Source organism: Peromyscus maniculatus, chromosome 16 (assembly GCF_049852395.1).
Source record: "Peromyscus maniculatus bairdii isolate BWxNUB_F1_BW_parent chromosome 16, HU_Pman_BW_mat_3.1, whole genome shotgun sequence".
Classification (NCBI taxonomy): Eukaryota; Metazoa; Chordata; class Mammalia; order Rodentia; family Cricetidae; genus Peromyscus; species Peromyscus maniculatus.
The window spans coordinates 58,200,572-58,220,322 of NC_134867.1; the positions used below are offsets into that span (position 1 = coordinate 58,200,572).

General features: G+C 51.1%; 1 protein-coding gene across 1 annotated transcript in view; it reads left to right on the forward strand.

Moving 5' to 3' along the window:
• Synj2 (synaptojanin 2) overlaps positions 1-19,751 on the forward strand; it is a 102,475-nt gene that overhangs the window by 44,558 nt on the left and 38,166 nt on the right. Inside the window, 3 exon segments of the mRNA XM_076552854.1 lie at positions 3,573-3,843; positions 9,503-9,728; positions 16,890-16,973. Coding sequence (XP_076408969.1) covers positions 3,573-3,843; positions 9,503-9,728; positions 16,890-16,973 — 581 coding nt within the window.

The following is a 19,751-nucleotide window of genomic DNA, read 5'->3' on the forward strand; positions in this document are numbered from 1 at the left end:
CTTTGGCATCAGGACCCTTCCGTCTGTCTACAAGTCTTAACACGCGTAGGCCTGCAGGAAGTCATCCAGATTCCTTAGGCCTTTGCAGCAGCTGACACTGGAGCTTGTGGGCAGGCCCAAGCATCATGATTCTTCAGCCCGTGACAGAGCAGCCTGTGTTATGGCCCCCAGGCCTTGAGTGTCTGAGACCCTTGGCCTTAGAGGCTTGGCAGCTCTGGAACTCTTCCAGAGACTTCAGTTTCTCCACTCAGGCCCTTTATAACCTGTCCTTCTGCGCTCGAAGCCTTCCATCCTCTGAGGCACTGACTGCCATCTCCCCCTGTTCCTGCCCTGGTCTGCTGCCTGCTCCTCCGTGGCTGTGGCAGCTTGCTGCTGTTTCTTGCTGTCCCTTAAGAGACATCGTTGATCAGGCGAGTGCTGCAACTCCAAGGGCCGGCAGCCCAGGCTCTCCCAGCCCACTCCCTAAGTGAGCCTTGCCAACCTGTTTATATAGGCAAGCAGGGGCATTGTAGACCCATCAGGAGACGCCTCACATGTAAATTAAGATTTGTGTTTGCGTCAATCACAAGCACACTTTGCATATGAATGAAAGTGTGTGCTTGTAATGTCCCTTTTACACCAGTCACAAGCAATCGCTTAGCCAGGTCACTGGGAAACAGCACTAAGAAGGCTGTACCTTCAGGGGCCAGAGCCACACCCGTGATCCTTGTGTAGTTTTCTTTCACGGCATCTGTGGAGCCTTCCAAACAGCTGGTGTTAGCACAAGGGTAATCCCCCAGCTGTTTGACTGTCCCTTTGCTCAAGGCAACGAGAAAGAGTCCAGCAGCTGCCAATTAGTCAGTTTGCCCATCCCCCGCTGCCCTTACCTATTTATAGGAACGTGAATGCCAGGACTCGTGCAATAAAAACTCGAATAACCTATTAATTACGATTTTAAAAGATTTTTAACAGTGCCTAGCACCTGTCCAGTGCCAGTGCCCAGAGAGAGCTAATCTCCATTTGTTGTCTATGACTTTTCAGATGCGGGCGAAAACTTGGGTGTGCATTTTGGGTGTGTTTGTGGGGGGGGTGTACTGTAGCAAAGTTCCAGAGACAGGAGCTGTGGCTCACAAACATTTGCAGGTAGCTATCTTATAGCCCAAGATTAAGGTGTCAAAAGGCCAGGGGCCGGCAGACCTCAGGCTTAGAGAAAACCCCATATTTGAGTGGGATTTCAACCCAGAATAGCGTGCCTGGGCCAGGATTTAGCTCCCTGGGAACCTTGCGTGTGCAATGGCAATGGCATCCCTCAAGAGCAGTGTTGTTAGGCCCATCAACACTACTACCTGTCAGGAAGGAACGTGGCAAGTGCCAGCTGTAGAGCAAGACTTAGCCTGAGTAAAGGGCCCAAGTGGCGTAGCCAGAAAGTGGATTCCGATGATCCCGGTTCCCCTTCTCAGTCACCCCAGCTTCTTAGCCTCCTCTTGCCTCCTCTCTATAAAGTGGGCTGACAGTGGTGGTGGTTGGGATGGCTAAGTCACTGGTTTTTATAGCACCTGGTGCATGAAGCATGGTCCTGTGTATCCGCTGTATGGAGGTATTGGGCTCTGCTCTATACCAGGTGGTGGCTGTAACTTACCTGTACCTCCTGGAGCCCTGGCCCAGCTGAAGGGTACCTTCCTGAGCTGGCATCATCCTCTTCTCCTTCACTGAGCCCCTAGCCCAGACCATGCAAGGGGACTTTGCTGGGTACCATTGTTCCCCAGCACTGAGCTCAGGAGTCCAGGCAGCCAGGTGCCGAGGCTGTGGACTCTCTCAGCCCCACTCACTGAAATTCACCTACTGGGGAAACCTCACCTTAACTGTTGGAATGGCCCAGCAGAACTCTGGTTCTTCCGTTGTTTCAAAGTGACTTCCTGAGGAGGCACATGCCAAGCCAATATCCTGGCCCTGTGGGCACCCTTCTTCCCTACAGTGCATCAGCTAGCATGTGTGAGCCATGACCTACTTACTCAGCAACTGCTCTTTAGTAAAAACCAGTCCCCCTCCTCAATGGAGCTGCATGCACGCTTCCAATGTGTAAGAAGGGCAGCCTGCTGGAGGCGGTGGGTGGTAGGATCATGGGCTTTTATATGAGAGCGTGACAAGATGTAAGGATGACATAAAGCATCATTTCGGTTAGTGGGAGGCTGTTGGCCATTTGGAGTAAACCTTGCTGGGACATATCCTCAGCAGGGTGGGAAGGACATCTTGATAGATCCAGGCTCATTACCTACTGGGGGTGTCTCTTGGGCCCTGTCTTTTGAGGGGACTCACAACATGGCCACCACCCCTTGACTTAGGTAATACAATTATGAAGTAGGGTACCTGAAACAGAGAAGGAGCAGCCAGAGCCGGTGTGGCAGGGTCTTGGAGAAGGATGTCTCAGTCTCCTGCACTGGAATATATTTAGGATGTGTTCATTCGCACGGGCTGCTGGGAGATGATAGTGTACACTAAGTCCTGCCCCTAGCACAGAGCCCCAGATGCTGAGGGAGCCAACCAGAGTGAAGACTACTGGCTTTCTGTGCCCCAGTGCTGCTTGGGAAGCTTTGGATACAAAGAGGGGCACCCTACCGTGTCTTTGAGAGCAGGTCTGGCTTCCTAGAGGATGTGCTGCCCATGGACCTGGAGGAGGGGTGGGCGTTTACCCAGTAAGGGAAGGAAGGGTCCTGGTGTTCCAGAAGGTGGAGGGTTCATCCTTCCACCCTGCCAGGAGAGAGCTGAGGCTGGGAAGTTGGTCAGGAGGTTGGAAGGAGTCCTCTGCTGGGCAGATGGCAGTGGAGCCTTTAGTCAAGTGGGAGGGTGTCTCCCATAAAACGACAGAGCAAGTGTAAGAATGTGTGGTCCATGGAGGAGCGGCAGAGCGCAGCCCTGGAGAGCAGCTGCCTGGGAACAGTCCACATCTGAGGCGGGGGTGAGATGTGGGGCAGGGTGCAGAGCAGAAGCCCTCCAGAGGGGTTTTCATGTCTGTCCTGGGGTGGGGTGGGGTGTCCGTGGGAGCCGCAGAGGGGTCTGAGCAGGGAAGGTCTGCTATCCAGCTGTGTTTAAGAAGGCTGTGTCTGCTGTGTCTGTGAGGGAGCCCAGGCAGTGGGTAAGGGGTGGGGTGGATTAGAAGGTGTTGGCACAGATTTGGAGGACTGGGGTCAGGAAGGGAAAGATGCTAAAAATAGAAGGCTTGTGCTCGCCTAGAGGGTAGATGGCTGGGCCCCGAAGTCCCTCTTTCCGTCCTGTGGACAGAGCTGAGGCTGAGAGGTGAGTAGGGTGGTGAGCTAGGGGGAGGGCTGAGGGAGGGAAAGCCGTCATATCAGAATCACCGTAGCAGGGTCTGTTCGAGCAACAGCTCTTTTTCTGGGCTGAGGAACAATACAGCTTTCTGATGGGTGTGGCACTGGTGCTACTGTTTGGGGTACAGGCTAGGTAGCTGGGCAGCACCCCCCTAGGCCTAGGGGACAGAGTTAGAAATACCCTCCAGTTAGGGTTGGGGTGTACTCCGGTATGCAGCCTGCTCTGCGTCCCTAGTCCTTCATCTTTTCTGTCTATGTTCCTTCCAGGTGGCGTCCCCTTGAGCTTCCTGGTGTTGGTGACAGGCTGCACATCAGTGGGCAGAATTCCAGACGCCGAGATCTATAAAATCACCGCCACTGAGTTCTGCCCCCTGCAGGAAGAGGCCAAAGAAGAAGACCGCCTGCTCGCCTTGAAGAAAATCCTGAGCTCAGGGGTGTTTTATTTTGCATGGCCCAATGATGGCTCCAGTTTCGATCTGACCATCAGGGCGCAGAAGCAGGGTGATGACTGCTCTGAGTGGGGGACCTCCTTCTTCTGGTAAGGGACTGGGTCACAGAGGGCAGATTCTGGGTCATGCCTGAGCCAGCCATGGCCTTCCCTCTTGCATCTGCCTAGGGTTCTGGGTCAGCTGTGGCGTGGCATTGAGATCCATGCTTGCTCTCTGTGCAGTGGGAGAAGACGGCTAAAATCCTGCATCCCTACCTACCCTGTGATCCTAGCTCCAGGAATGTACTCATGGGGTCCCAGATAGATCCTGAAAAGAAACTCTGTTCCCTGAGAGAAGAGTGTTGGGGCTTCACCTGCTCAGGCCTTCTCTACAGTGATGCTCTCCTCAGATGATCCAGAGCCTTGGATCACGGACCTGCCATGTTGCGTGGAAGTGGAGAGGGCAATGATTGCAGAGACCATGCTCAGGCCTTCTCTATGGTGCTGCTGCTCTCCTCAGACTGCCTGGGGATGAGGGAGAAAAGGGCAGAGGCATTGTAGTGGGAATCCTGCTGCGTGTGTCCTAGCAGACCTTGTCTTTTCATGCTTGAGCCACAGCAGCCCCCCTCTAGAGCCACACCAGTCTCCCAGCCACACTCAGACACTTGTTCCTACCCTCCTTGGAGCTTGCCTGGCTTTACCCACGGGAGCCAGCAAGGGTTCCCTTGGTAGGGTAAGGGACCTTCCTGTAGGACTTCAGCTCCGTGCTCATGAATTTCTCATTCCTCTCGATAGAGGGGAATCCCTACATCCATCCTCCCTCATCCCTACATCCCTACATCCATCCCTAGCACCCTACCTTTACATCCTCCTGGGTCCTCTCCAGTTTGTCAGTGTATGTGGTCATGTGTTGTAGGATATTTTGATCACACGCTGACACTCCTGAGACCGCCCAATGAAGTTATGCCTTGAATCAGGGGGCAGAGCCAGGGACTAGCTGACTGGAATTGGCCACAAAGAAGCCAACAATTTGGATAGAGAAGACACACAGAAAGGGAAGGGCAGGGACTAGAGTTTGAGTTTTTTGTTTCTGGGACAAGGGAAGAGTTGTCTCTCTAGTGGGATCTCTGGCCCAAAAGTAAGGTCAGCTAGTTGCTACTCAGCCTCTCTGAGCCAGCAGGTTTTCACCCCAGCCTTTGACTTCTGAGTCTTATTGATAAGTGGCTGTGGCAGAGCCCAGGGGCCTTGGGACTGGAAGTGCCACCAGGCCGCAGCCTGAGTGGCTGGTGGGGTACTGACTGAGGGGACATGGGGCAACAGATGAGAATTAAAATATCAGTGAAGCCAGGCAGTGGTGGCACACACCTTTAATCCCTGCGCTTGAGAGGCAGAGGCAGGCCTGGTCTACAGAGTGAGTTCCAAGACAGGCTCCAAAGCTACACAGAGAAACCCTGTCTCAAAAAAAAAAAAACAAAAAAAAACAAAAATCAGTGATTCATGTGCATCCACTAGGCTGACAGAAAAGCATCATTTGGCACCCCATGTGGGGCACCTTTTGTAATGAGTCTTTCTCTCTCCCACCAGCTCCCAAATAATGACAGGGAGACTTCTTATTAATTATGAAAGCTTGAAGCTGGAGAGATGGCTCAGAGGCTAAGAACATTGGCTGCTCTTCCAAAGGTCCTGAGTTCAATTCCCTGCAACCACATGGTGGCTCACAACCATATCTAGTGGGATCTGATGCCCTCTTCTGGCATACAGTTGTACATGCAGATAGAGCACTCATATACATAAATAAGTAAATCTTTTTTAAAAAAAATTATGAAAGCTTGGCCTATAGCTTAGGCTTGTTTTTTAACTAACTCTTATAACTTAACCTATTTCTATTAATGTATATTCTGCCACATACCTCCCATACTGCTTCTTCCGTGTCTCCTGGCGCCTCTGCCTTTCTTCTTCCCAGAGTCCTCTCTATCCCCAGAAGTGCTGCCTGTACCTCCTGCCTAGCTATTGACCATTCAGCTCTTTTTTTTTTTTTTTTTTTTTTTTTTTTGGTTTTTTGAGACAGGGTTTCTCTGTGTAGCTTTGCGCCTTTCCTGGAACTCACTTTGTAGACCAGGCTAGCCTCGAACTCACAGAGATCCGCCTGCCTCTCTGCCTCCCGAGTGCTGGGATTAAAGGTGTGCGCCACCACCGCCCAGCCCATTCAGCTCTTTATTATACTGAGTCACACCTTCACACAGCGTATAAATATCTCGTAACAGTCAGGTTTAGAGCACATATGAAGTCCTGCCTGTCTTGTTACAATGCATGTTCCTGTACAGCAGAAGGGGAGAGGGTCTAAGACCCCTTCCACATTTCCAGCGAGCTGCCCAGGTGGGCTGCAGACCATGCAGCTAGTTGAAGATGCCAGGTGTTTGCTGGACGTTCTGTGATTCCTGATCATTCTTTGGGGGACTAGCATGTGCCTTGCACTGCCGCACATACTCCTGAAGCTGTGGCCCAGGGCCGGGAAGCAACTCCAAAGCAGGGATGTCTGTGAACAGAAAAGAGGCTGTGACATTCCCTGGAAACAGTAGACCCTGGGTATCTGGCTTTCCCCAGCACTTTGGTAACTGTCTTCCCGTTGACCACAGAAGATGAGAGGCAACACAAAGCCAGGGAGGTAAAGAGGTGGACCTGAGAGGGCTTGGAGGAGAGGAGGCCCCATTGTACCCCCTTTGAAGTAGATACCAGACTGGATTTGGATTTGGGAGGAAGAACTATCTGTGGAATGCACTAGGTGGGTCCCCAGCCCAGCCCATGCAGCTGACCACATCGGAGTCGGCAGGCAGAGTGGCCACCGCCAGATCACCCAGCCCATTGTGTTGTGCTGAGGTCTGGAAGCCACGGCAGGAGGCAAGTGGAGCCCACAGAGGATACAGCTGGTGAGCACAGGAAGGGGGATGGCAGTGGGGTCAGCCTTCCCCAGTGGTTGTCACTCCTAATGCACTTGAGGCCTGGCAGGAAACACCAAGCTGTTACTCTTTATAGATGCTGATCTCTTCTTCCTGGGCTCTGAGCCTCCCCCCACCCCTGGAGTCACTTAACTAAATATCAGAGTTGTCCAGTTGACAGAGGCTTCTTCCCATGCCCCCAGTGACAGGGGACATAGTGGCATGGCCAGTGGACCATTTAATGTATGTTACTAAAGTCGTTTATTGTCTGAAGCTCAGAGTGTGGCATCAAAAGCAGCCTGTCTTTGTGAGGTCTTGCCTCTCAGCCATTTTTCACACACACACAGCACTGCACCTGTGAGAACCCAGATGGTGGGCAGGGCTCCCATGGCAGGCTGGCTGGGTGGGGGTGGCAGGGGCTGGCAGTGGTCACATTCCCAGAAGCTTGCCTCAGGGTGAGGGCTTTGAGACAGGCGCATCCTCTGCTTGCACACATCACCAGGGAATTGAGCTCTAGGGCAGGAATCTGCTTCCTTTTTTTAAACAAATAGGCCACTGTGGCCTAGATTTGGTCCAGACCCTGTTAGAGAAAGTTTCCCGGTGACAGGTCTCAGACTGGTGCTGTCCGGACCTCCCGGGTATGAGGGAGGCTGCCTGATGGGGGATGGGAGGGTGATGTGGCCCTGTGCACCTGTAGGGCTTTCATCTAGGAGGGCTGAAGCTGGACTAGGACAGTGGTGGAGGAGTCGCCTGGCATGCAGAAAGCCCTGAGTTTTATCCCTGACACTGCAGTCAATAAAATAAAGCTCTCAGACTTGGCTTTAGAACACAACACTGCATTTGCCGGCTCTGTGGTCTCAGGCAAGCATTTTGCTTCCCATGTCTTAGCTTTAGTAAGTGGGATTTCTGATAATCCCTTTCACATAGGGTCGCTGCACAGATGGGTTAAACCAGTCCGTGCCAATAATTTTGGAATGGTGCTTTGTGTACTTTTGCATGTGTATGCACTGAGCGGTTTTTTGTTTTTGTTGTTTGCTTTTTTATTTGATTGTTTGTACTTCCCTCATACAATACATCCTGACTCCAGCACCCCCTCACTTCCCTCCTCCCAGCCCTACGCACTCACCCCAGACCCACTGCTCCTCCATTTCCCTTCAGAAAAGAGCAGGCTCCTGGTGATGTCAACCGAATATGGTATAACAAGATGCAGTAAAACCAGGAACAAACCCTCATATCAAGGCTGAGCATGCATCCTGTTCTTACCATCATGTTCATCACAGACCCCAGCGCCCAGAATCAACTGCAGGGTGTGGAGAGGGAAGAAATACTGGAGTCTGATCAACTTTTATTCTCACCCAATCCCTTTTTGACTTGTTTTGGATTTCTTTATAGTGCTTTTATTATATTTATCTTACTCCATGTGTGTATGTGTACATATATACATACATAAGTGCATGCATATTTAATACAACTTTTATGTCATTTTATCTTTTCCCATTATTACTACTTAATCAAAACATGAGTAATGTTCTTTTAATGTTCTTTGAGGCAGGGTTTTTCTGTGTAGCCCTGGCTGCCCTGAAACTCGCTCTGTAGACCAGCCTGGCCTCGAACTTAAAGATCCATCTGCCTCTGCCTCTTCAATGCCGGGATTAAAGGTGGGTGCCACTACGGCCAGGCTACAACATGAGTAACTTTTTTAAAGATTTATTTTTAATTATGTGTGTGTGCTTGCACACACACACACACACACACACACACACACACACACACACACACACAAGTACAGTTGCCCACAGAGGCCAGAAGAGGAGAGAGCTGGATCTCCTGGAGCTGGAATCACAGGTGACTGTCAGCTTCCCAGCGTGGGTGTTGGGAACAGAACTAGGATCCTCTGCAAGAGCAGCACAAACTCTTGACCACTGAGCCAGGTCTCGGACCCATGAGGAAATATCTTGTTCTAATAAAGAATATGGCAGACACAGGTCTAAACAAGGCTCTTCCTAAAGCCCCTGGATGGTTGGCTTCCTTTCCAGCTTTGTTCCTTCTCGCCCTTCCTGTCACCCGGTAATAATATAAGGAAGGGACTTCTGGCCTCTTCCTCATCTACATATCATACTGCCTAGCCACTTGGAGTCTCTGATGAACAGAAATTTCTGGATCTATATGTCCCAACTGCAGGGCCCACTGGAGAGCAGTCATTGTTGGCCTCTGTTGGGTGGTCATTCTTCCTGGGAGACGTGACAAAATGTCTCTTCACCTGTGATAAGGAACTCACAGCAGCCCAAAATAATGACACCACCAAAGTACAACTTGGTGAACCACTGAGCTTATTTGGGTTATTTACAGGAGTGTGGGTTAGAGTTTACTTAAAGAAGCACGGACAACTTAAAGGCAGCTGCATTACAGGACACCTACTCCAGCGTGGGTGAGAACTTAGGAAAGCTAGAACCAAGTGTAGCTCTCTGCACTGCTTGCAGGCAGGTCCTGTGAGGTCTTCTCTCCTTCGCAGTCTTTGCTGGTTATATAACCTTAAGATGGGAAAGGCCTTATAAATCTGTTAAGTTTCAGGGACTTCCTGAGACTTGTGAATTGTTTATTTCCTTAGTCTTAAGGAACTTCTGTTTAGAACTGTCTGACTTTTACAGAGCCTCCCTTTAGAACTTCCTGAGGCTGGATGAGTTTCCCTCCAGGTCAGAATGTTTCTGTTTGGATGAAATTGCATGTGACAATCTAGTGGCGCAATGGGCCTTACAGGAAGCTCTTTAGTACTTGACTCTGGCTGTGGCCTTTGTAGCACTGGTGGAGTGACCCAAAGCTGACCTGTTTTACAGGAACCAGCTGTTGCATGTGCCCCTGAGGCAGCACCAGGTGAGCTGTTGTGACTGGTTGCTGAAAGTCATCTGTGGGGTGGTGACCATCCGCACGGTGTATGCCTCCCACAAGCAGGCCAAGGCCTGCCTCATCTCTCGCATCAGCTGTGAGCGCGCAGGTTCTCGCTTCCTTACCCGCGGTATAAACGACGATGGCCACGTGTCCAACTTCGTGGAGACAGAGCAGGTGAGTACCCAGGCCCGTCCGTGGCACAGAGTCCATGCATCTCACACATGCGTGTCTTCTCTTATGAGTGGAAGAGACTCGGATGCATGTGAGCAGGTTTCTGACCATGGCTGCTTCTTGTATGTGTGTGATTGGAGCATTACGTGAAACTTGCCTCTGGCTTGGATGGTCCGTCTTTTGGATTCACAGCTCATTCTGAAAAGACAATGCTTGTTTAAAACATGTGTGCATGCGTGTGTTTGAAAGCCTGAGAACCTCTAACTGAACCTAGAGCTCACCAATTTGGCTAGAATGACTGTCCATCAAGCCCTAGAGATGCTCCTGTCTCCACCTACCGAGAGCTGTGATTACCAGCATGCGCCGCTGGATCTGGCTTTTACATAGGACCTCAGGATTGAACTCAGGTCTTCAAACTTAGGTTGGCAAGCACTTTCACAAGTGAGCCATCTCCCAACCCTTCTAGTGTATTTTTAGCAAAAGGACTCAAGAATGGAGGCCATAGCCGTAAAGAGTACCACTTACACCACGAGCCGTTGACAAGCCCGTAGGAGTTGAAAGCCTTTTTAGGGCAAATAAAGCATACAACAGAGTAATGGAAGAAGGAACTCAATTTTTAAATTCTGTATCAGCGAGAGCTCCGTTCTGGAAGCTTGTCAGTGCCTGGGAATGTGAGTCTGTGCGGAACAGCAGTTGCTGTCCGTGCCCGTGGAGGAGAGCCATCTGTAAGACCCCCCTCGTTTCTTTTCCTAGCTTCTCTTCTCACTCCCGGAGATGCTGTCTTGCACCTGTTATGTTTTTTTTTTTTTTTTTATCTTGCTCCCTGAATGCCACCTCGCAGAAAAGTGGTGGGATCCGCTGCAGGAAGGAAAGCCCCAGAGAGGCGCAGATGTGATGCCACTCTGGGCCGCGAGCACCCCGTGTGTTCCGGCAGCTTCGCAGCGCTGGTCCCTATGGGGCTGTGAGAGGTGCCCTCTGAAGTCGGATTCAGCACAGATGTGCACATCTTTCTCCACCACTCGTGAACCTCGGCGTGCTCGGACATTCAGTGATGGCCCAAACACGGTCACCCATCAAAGGCTCAAAGATGAAGGCCCCTCGTGGGAGGCAGATGGAAGTGGGAGCAGGAGTCCTCAGAAGATCTGTGGGCATAATTACTACCCTCCTACATGTTGCCCTCCTAAATGTTGACAAGGCTTTTAAATAATGACGGGTTGAAGAAAGAGAGGATATGCACTCCACCGTGGAAGCCATTTTTCTTTTTCTTGCTTGTGTCTTCACAGCGACAATGACTTCCAAGGGTCTTTTGCCCACCTTCTTTACCTCATCACTTTAATTTTTTTTTGTCTGGTAATAGTACCCCTCACCCCCAAACCATTCTATTCTCGGACAGAGTTCTGGTGTTTTTGTTTTGCTTTGCCAGTCATGAGCTGGACCGAGACACCACAGGTAGGAAGCAATGCTGACAGTGATTGACACGCACAAAGCCTGAACTTGGCACCAGGACCAGTTTCCGGAGGTCATCTTTGAGTGGAGAGACAATCTTCAGCCCGCCACCCGGTCTGAGGGAAGAGGGCCACATATTTGGTCCTGGTGGTGGTAGTCCCCAAATGTTTAGTTTTCAACCCGCTTAGAAACACTATGGTCTCTTGCTGGATTTTATAAAATACATCTTTAGGGGAACAGCTGCCCTGTCCTATAAGATGGGACATTAGGGAGGGCGCAGTGTGAGTTAGTTTCCTGGGACTAGGTGGTTGACACAACAGGCGTTTGTTCTCACAGTTCTGGAGGCTGGCTGGCTGAAGTCAAGGTCAGGTAGGTCCGTAGTCTCTTGAAATTCCCTCGGGGATGATCGTCCTTGCTTCTTCCAGCTCCTGTGGTTCCCATGTAACTGGCTCACAGAAGCATCATCCAGCTGTGGTCACACTGGATCAAAAGGCTCAGGCTCCTCCAGGGTGGTCTCGCTTACCCAATGACATTCACAGAGGTCCATCCCAACAAGGTCGCAGCTGGAAGTGCTGGGGCTTGGGACTCTAACACACTGTTTCTGGAAGGGACGCGATCGAAGTCATAAACACTGGGACATAAACCCACTCCACAGAGCAGTGCTCTGACTGCAGGGGAATCCCTGTGACCTTTGCTTAGGGAATCCCTAAGACCAGCCAGCGTTTCCACAGGCTCTGGCTGGGCCTTTTGCTCTTGGTTGTGTCCTGTAGGGTATCTGGTGATTCATGTGTCCCGTTATCCCATGTTACTTGTTACTACTCAGGATCAAGGACCCTACCCTGTATCTCCTAGGGCTCCACTTTTGGGTGGCAGCCCACCCAGTCGGGCCTTAGAGATAAGAACAGCCTTGCCACAGCCCCAGGGATCTGCATAGCCAGTCTCGGTCTGTTTCCTGCTGGTGTGACACAGAACCGCATCCTGGTTATGCTCTAAAGAAAGGAGATTTTGGTTCACAGTTCTGGTCTCAAGTCAAGGGCCCACATCTGGTGCCACCCTTGCTGACAGAGTCCTGAGAGATGGGGTGTCATACGGTGAGTGAGAAGCAGCACACAGGAAACCTAGCCAAGTGGTTTTTATTTGAAAACTGAGTCCTAAAATAACTCAATAATCCATTAATTGAGTGAGTGGATTAATCAATCCACGAAGGCAGAGTGCTAATCACCATTTGATGATGGGGATTAAATTTCAACATGCTTTTAAGAGGATCAAGCCATAGAGGCTTGCTGCTTTCTAATTTCTTGGGGTAGGAGGAGGGATTTCTTGGCTTCCATAAGCCTTTGCAGTCTTCCGTGTGTGTGTGTGTGTGTGTGTGTGTGTGTGTGTGTGTGTGTGTGTGTGTGTGTGTGTGTGTGTGTGTGTGTTTAATCCCCTTTTCCTCCTCTGGGTCACACTGGTGTCTCGATAAACCTCTTACTTGACCTCACTTTCCATAGCAGTGGCTGCTCCTGGGCAGACACTACCATCTGCTGTCCGGCCATAACAACAGGCAGCCGAGGGGGTGTAACTTAACCCCGCAAGAGTGTTTTCACTAGACACCTAACTGGGTGCTGGAGCTATGGCCTTAAACCCAGAGCAAGTCTTTGTTGAACATGGGCATTTGAAGCTGCTGTTGACAGACAGGCCACATGGGGCACAGGAGCCCAGGCTGGCCCAGGCTAGCCCAGGCTGCCAGAGTCCCAGGGCAGTCTAACCATGTGAAACCGGGAAATGACCTCTGGGACGGCGATGGCAACAGAGAAACGAACTATTGGGCTCTTCAGCAGAGTCCACGTGTGGGCCTGTTCGCCCGAGTGCCTATTGGAGGACCTCTGCTTTCCAAGACCATCCTTTTGCCATGCCCAAGTGGGGTGCAGGCCTACAGTAGCATAGGATACCTCCTGCCCCTGGCCTGCAGGTCTTGCACATGCCGTGTGTGTGTGTGTGTGTGTGTGTGTGTGTGTGTGTGTGTGTGTGTGTGCACAACAGAAATAAAATGGAGGTGCTTCCCTAGCAAAGGCTTGACTTGGTCATCTGCTAATGAAGGTGCTTCTGGTGACCACAGGAGACTGGAGCCAGGTTGGGGTAGCCCAGCTGTGGCCTGCAGCATCTGCCGAGCCCGGGAGAAGTAACAGGTAAACTGTGAACGAGCAGCAGACGCTGCACTGTGGCCTGGGAGAGGTTTACCCCCTGAGGACTGTGGTGGTTCCCTGGGAGCCTGGGTTAGATGGTGCAGCACAAGATGGGCCCTCAAGTCTGAACCCTGCAGCATTACTCACGGTGAACTGGCAGATCATACACTGGGCTCTGAGGCCTTGAAAATAGTTCAGAGTCAGAGTGGGTCCATCTCCAGCTAGGAGGTGCGTCTTTCGTCTCTTCTGCCTGGTGATAAAGAAATGGCAGACTGTGGATCTGGTCACTCACCCACAGTATAAGCAGCAATCGACAGCATCGGTGTCATGTCCCAGCAGGAGAGGGAGCTCAGTGCAATAATGCAAATCTGGTGCTGGTGCCCTGTGTTACTGCTGGCCTGAACCCCAATAGGGCAGAGCCGAATACGGTCTTCGGTGAAGTCCTGAAGTAGTCACTCGGATGCCTTACACAGGCATCATTTGCCAAATAGGGGAACCACACAGAGAACAGTTGCAAGCCAGATAGATAGCTCAGTAGGTCAAGATACTTGCCATCAAGCCTGACAACCTGAGTTCAAGCCCCAGGACCCATATGGTAGAGCAGAGGTTCTCAGCCTGTGGGTTGTGACCCCTTTGGTGGGGGGAGATCAAACACCCTTTTCATAGGCATCACCTAAGGCCATCAGAAAACACAGATATTTACATTACAGCTCATAATAGTGGCAGAATTACAGAATTGAACTAGCAACGAAAATAGTTTTATGTTTTGGGTCACCACAACACGAAGAACTGTATTAAGAGGTCGCAGCAAGAGGAAGGTTGAGAACCACTGTGGTACAAGGAGAGAAATGACTCTTGAAAGTTGTCCCCTGACATCTTCATGTATGCCTTTGAGTACACACACACACACACACACACACACACACACACACACACACACACACACAATCACACAGAGCAGGAGAGTGAGCCCTGCTTGTAGAATTTCTACTTTTTGCCTTGCTTTAACATGTTCCTGAGGAATAAATAGATTTCTTGTAAACAGTTTGTGTGTGTACGTGTGTACATGTTTGTGTCTGCATGCACATGCCTATACATACGTTTTGTGTTCATGCATCTATATGGCGTATGCACGCATATGTTATATATGTTGTATGTTTAAGTCCCATCCAGCGCGCGTTTGTGTGATATTTGTACATTATTGTATACGCGTTGTGTGTTGTGTATGTTGTATACTTGTGTATGTGTACACTATGTACATCTATATGGCGTGTATAGCCATGTGTCCATGTGGTAGATAGATGCCTTCTCTGGCTTCTTGGGAGGAAGCCTGGAATTTTTTTTTCAGCTCAGCTGTGCGTCATACCCAGTTGGCTCCATCTGCAGCCGTGACTCAACTTTGCAGAAAGACAGACCTCACAGCCCCTCAACCTGTCAGCAAAAGGGTGCATGATAAATATTTGGCTCTTGTCAGGCCACCACCCAACCAAGGGAGGTTGGGGTGACTATGCGTGCCCTCCTGCAGGTGCCGGTGGGGAGGCATGGGTTTGCAAATACTGCATCCGGAAGTAGAATCCTGGAAGAGGCTTTCACGAGAAACCCTGTTTCCGTTCTCAGCCCTCCATGGAAGCAGCAGCTTGGGGTGGCCCTCCAGGCTGCACAGTACCAGGCCTCCTCCCATGGCATCGGCACTGAGGTCCCTGGTCGCCTTCCAGGGCTCTGGCTCTCCTAGTCCCCCTCCATGTCTTGTCTGTTCTCCACCCCCGCCCCTGCCCATTTCCTGCAGCCTAGCCCTACCTGCCCCAAGGCCCGTTCCTGCCCAGGCCTCCTGACTCTGAGTGGCCCCATCCACACGGAGCAGCGACGTTTTCCAAGTGACCACCGCAGGCAGGGAGAATGTACCTAGATTTACTCTCTGGGTACCAGGTGACATTTAATCCATCTAGAGAGGGAAGCAGGATAAAAGCGTTCCAATAAAGTTCCCAGGCCACACTGCTGGGCACGAGGACCTCTCACAGTGCCCTGTTCTCACGTGCATCCTTCCCCATCGCAGCTTCCTCTCCAGGGGCCCCGTGAAAGCAGGCAGCCCTGGAGTGTTGAGGCTGTTCTTTCTCACCCAGCATAGAAGCCCCGTGGAACACCATTGTGCTGGTTGCTGGGTTATACACTGGTGATGGGGTGATGGGGTAGGGGACTCAGATATAGATGGTTTTTATGGGGAGAAAGAACTCTTCCCCATGGAGAAGGGGCCCCAGACACTGCCTCCAGCCCTGAGCTCAGAGGGAACCAGGCTGAGGCAGAATGTAGTGTATAAAGTCCTAGATGATAGAGGAACGTGTAGAGAGAGTCCTTAGCGTAGGTCAGATTCTGGCATTGTAAATGGTTGCCCTCATGTCAGAATGTTAGCTATCTTGTCGGGGACCCAGTCAGTCTTGTGTCCCTGATCTAGAAGTGCAGGCCTTCCAGTGGCGCAGCGAATAGAGTGATGGAGGTAGCCCATTGGCTGGTAGCCAATGCCTAGAAACAGCGTGTTCCCAACCTAGTGGATTTTCCCCTGGAGACTAAGACTAGAATTACAGTGTACAGCATAGGTACCAGGCGCGTGGCATTCCTGTGGTCCAGAGAACCTCAGGTCTCACTGCCCAGCCCCCGCCCCCTGAAGAATTACTAATGCATGTGTGATCTGAGCATGATGTAGCCCGTGTGGAAAGCGACCCTGTAAGAGAGCAGGCCAGTGAGCAATGGAAAAGACGCGCAGCGGCGCCCGTGGTGGCCCTGCCAGGCCAGGGTAGAGTTGCACAGATAAAGGCCGCCATCTGATAACTGCTGCAGCCATCCCAGTGCCTGCTCAGGGCTGTGTTTTTGTGTCCTTTAAACCCTCCTTCTCTCCTCTATTGTTGGAGGCAGGCAGGTACGCTACTACAAAACTGGTCGGCGGGGGCTCTTGTTATCATTAATTTAATTTAAGCGGCGTTTATTTCTACGAGGGGTCTGTGTATTGTAAAAACTGTTGTGTGTGTGTTAGTTGGTAGCACAGGCCCCAGGACTGCAGACAAGTTCAAATTGAGCCTTGGCCTGTGCCGTGAAGTTCAACTGTGGCAGGTGCAGTCAGCAAGACTCAGTAGAGCTGATGTATTTGTTTCAGTCCTTGGTCAATAGCTCCCTAGTTACTGGACAGGTAAAAACAGAGGCCTCTGCAGAGTCTTAGCTAAACCCGCAGCACAGCTGCTTCTAGTTCTAAAGTAGGAAATGGGCGCTAGGCTTTTCAGAGAAGTGGGTAAGGTGGTGCCCTGGAGGGGTGAGGATTCCTGCACACGTCAGGTCTGAGTGCAGACCCCTCCTCAGAGGCCAGACAATAGCCCCATGCCTTGCTGTCTGGTGGCTGATGACAGAGCAGCACCAGCCCTGCTAGGTGAGAGAGCAGAGGGCACCAAAGTCCACCGGCTACCCTCCAGGCTGGTGTCAGGTCGCAGGCACTGGATCCCGTTACAACCCAGGACGTTCGGTTTCATTGACCGTCCCTTTCTCTTTTTGTTCCCTTGTGCTGCAGACGATTTACATGGATGATGGAGTGTCGTCCTTTGTGCAGATCCGAGGCTCTGTTCCGCTGTTCTGGGAGCAGCCAGGGCTTCAGGTAGGTCATTTACACAGAAGGCTTTCCCACCACTGTGTCTGTGTACCTCTGGTCTCTTTCCGTAGCTGGAGTTTGTTTCTTTAAACGTTTCTTTCATGGTGGTGTTTATGGTCTCGTACCTTGGCCCAATTCTGTTGAGCCTAAGCTTTGGGGGGGGGGGCAGAGAGAGAGAGAGAGAGAGAGAGAGAGAGAGAGAGAGAGAGAGTTAGTTTAAAACGCACACTGGGTGTAATTGTGTGTATACATTAGCTGTTTACTTTGTGCAGTGAGTGATCTGTTGAGGAGGTGACTCATAGTGCTTGGGTGGGATTGGCTTAAATAGGACCCTAAATTGAGCTTTTTGATAACATTTTTTGGCAGCTGGGAATCCCCAGGAGGGCTCAGGAGGGTATACTGGGCCCTTGATGGCTACATCGTGGGTCTGGCACTCTGTGGTACTTGTGTGGAGCCACGTGAGGATTGCAAAGCTTTCCCGTGATTTCTAAAAATACCTCCTGCCATCCAAAGTACAGCTTTGGGCAGTGCCAGGGGGATTCGGCTTCTGCGTCCTGAGACGAGTTCAGGGACTGGGGACATGGTCCAAGGACACAGCTGTTGTCACTGAAAGGCATGCTGTTCCCTCAAGTGGGTTCTGACAAGGTGCATCTGGGGAGAGTGGACTGGAGTTTCCTCCTCCTCTTTGCTCGGTTCGGTTTTGCCTTGCAGGACCAAAGTGCCCGAGAAAGCTTCTCCCTTGGGTCTATAGTCTGTGGCTTCTCTTACCCAGGGCTCTGGTGGTAGGAGCGTTGGATGGTCAGCCAGCAGCCCAAGAGGCCAAGAGCACCATGTGCCAGCTTCTCAGGAATCATTGACACAGCAGGACTCACAGTGCCCGGTCTTGGGCTCAGCTTCTTAGCCCTGCCTGGACTGGTCCCCAGGGCTGCCAGCACATTATGCCATGCTGACAGTCCTGGCCGTCCTGGCCACATCCCTGTCAGCTCTTAGAGTAAGATGGATAGATGGAGTGTCTCATTCAGGTTCTGAGATCTGCGGTGGGGTTAAGGATTTGTTGACATTTCAGTTTTCTAGGTGTATGCGGATGCCCAGTGGCATTGAGTGGTAGAAAAGGGTCTGAGCTGAGTTTGCTTGTAACAGGGGGAAATTCCCCTGGGGGCCTTCCAGAGATCTTTTGTTGCTGTGACTGCTATTTCTGTCTCGCCATGGAGCCTAGGCTAGCCTTGAACTTGTGGCGTTCTTTCTGCCTCTGCCTAACAGGTGCCAGAATCACGGACCTGTGCTGCCCTGCCCGCCCAGCTCCCAGAGGTCTTGTTTTGGGTTTTAAACAGTTGTATTGGCATAGAACTTTTCTACCAGAAAGCATACAGCTCAGAGCATCTTGGCATTTACAGAGTGAACAGCATGCTCTGTAATCTAAGATTAGAATAGCCCTTGTGTTTCATCTGTTCTTCTCTAGTGCTAATCAAACCCGGGGCCTCCTGCAGGCTGGGCAGGAGCTCTACCATTGAGCCACACCCCCGCCTCAGACTTGGAAGTGTCTCACCATTGCTGGGGCACCCATGGCACCCTCTCCTCCGCTCCAGCTCAGGCCATGGAAACTCCCAGCCTACCTCCTGTCTCTATAGACTCGGATCTAGGAGTCAGGGCTGAAGCATAATGCCCCTGCCTATCTGCAGTCCCACCCCTGTCTGTCTCTGGCAGAGCTCACATTCCCTGGGACAGCTCCTTTTATAGCCCAGAATGTTTGAAGGTGCTTGAAACTTGTTTTTCTCTAGATGTGGGTTTCCTTTGAGTTCTGTGTGAAGAGACACACTAGGTCACGTGAACACAGTATACAGAGGAATCCAGGAGGCTACGTTATACTCATGCAAAACTTACCAGAAACCCCAAAATTGATCGTGACAGCCTTAGGACATTGAAAGGACTCTGAAATTTGTCTCACCCTCCCAGCTCTATGGGGGATCCCTTCTCCTGGACCTCTGAGAGAGAGGTTATGCTCCAGGTCCTACTGGGGGTCCTGATGACTGGAAAATCTTCCATTGTCTGCCTGCCTGTCTTCCCAGGACATTCAGGATGCTGAGGAGCAAATCTCATTTTCCTCCCAAGGTTCTCTTGTAGCTCTTGGGTGGGACGCTTCAGGGTTCTGTCTCCTCCTTTTGGTCATCCCCGGCATCTTCCTGCTCCTTTGAAGATGTTTTGTCTGATGGCAAGGCCTCCAAGTGTTCTGGTCTCCTTCATCTAAAACACAAGGTAGCATTGGCCATCTCCCTGTGTAAAGTAACTTTGGTCTCCAGCGCTATAGACACAGCCCGTGTAGTCACGGTATGACTGTGCCCCAGGTGGACTCGGAGCAGGGTCGAGGCAGCTGCATTACCCTTTTAGGTCCCTCACACTTGTCCTGTGGCAAAGCTTCAGCGGTGTCTCCAAACTCAGGTTTAAAAGGCTAGTGTTCATAAGTCCTATCTGGGATTTGCAAACTTTGGGGCCTAATACCTGTATTTATACTCTAAATACCATCTATTATCAAAGAGAGATTGTGTCATCTTCAGAGAGGTGGGGGCAGCTGTACATGGTAGAAGACACCCAGGAGCTTAACTACCGGGCTTAGTCCTGGTTGTCTTTCTTCTGCTGCTTTTTTCCCCCCACTTTTATTGAAAATAGTTTCAGTTCCCATACAGTATATCCTGATTAGTTTCCCTGTCCTTTTCCATTTCCAATTTTGCCCTTTCTTCTTGCCTAGGTAGGAAGAAAATGTACAGATGTGCAGGGGAATGGTGTGTG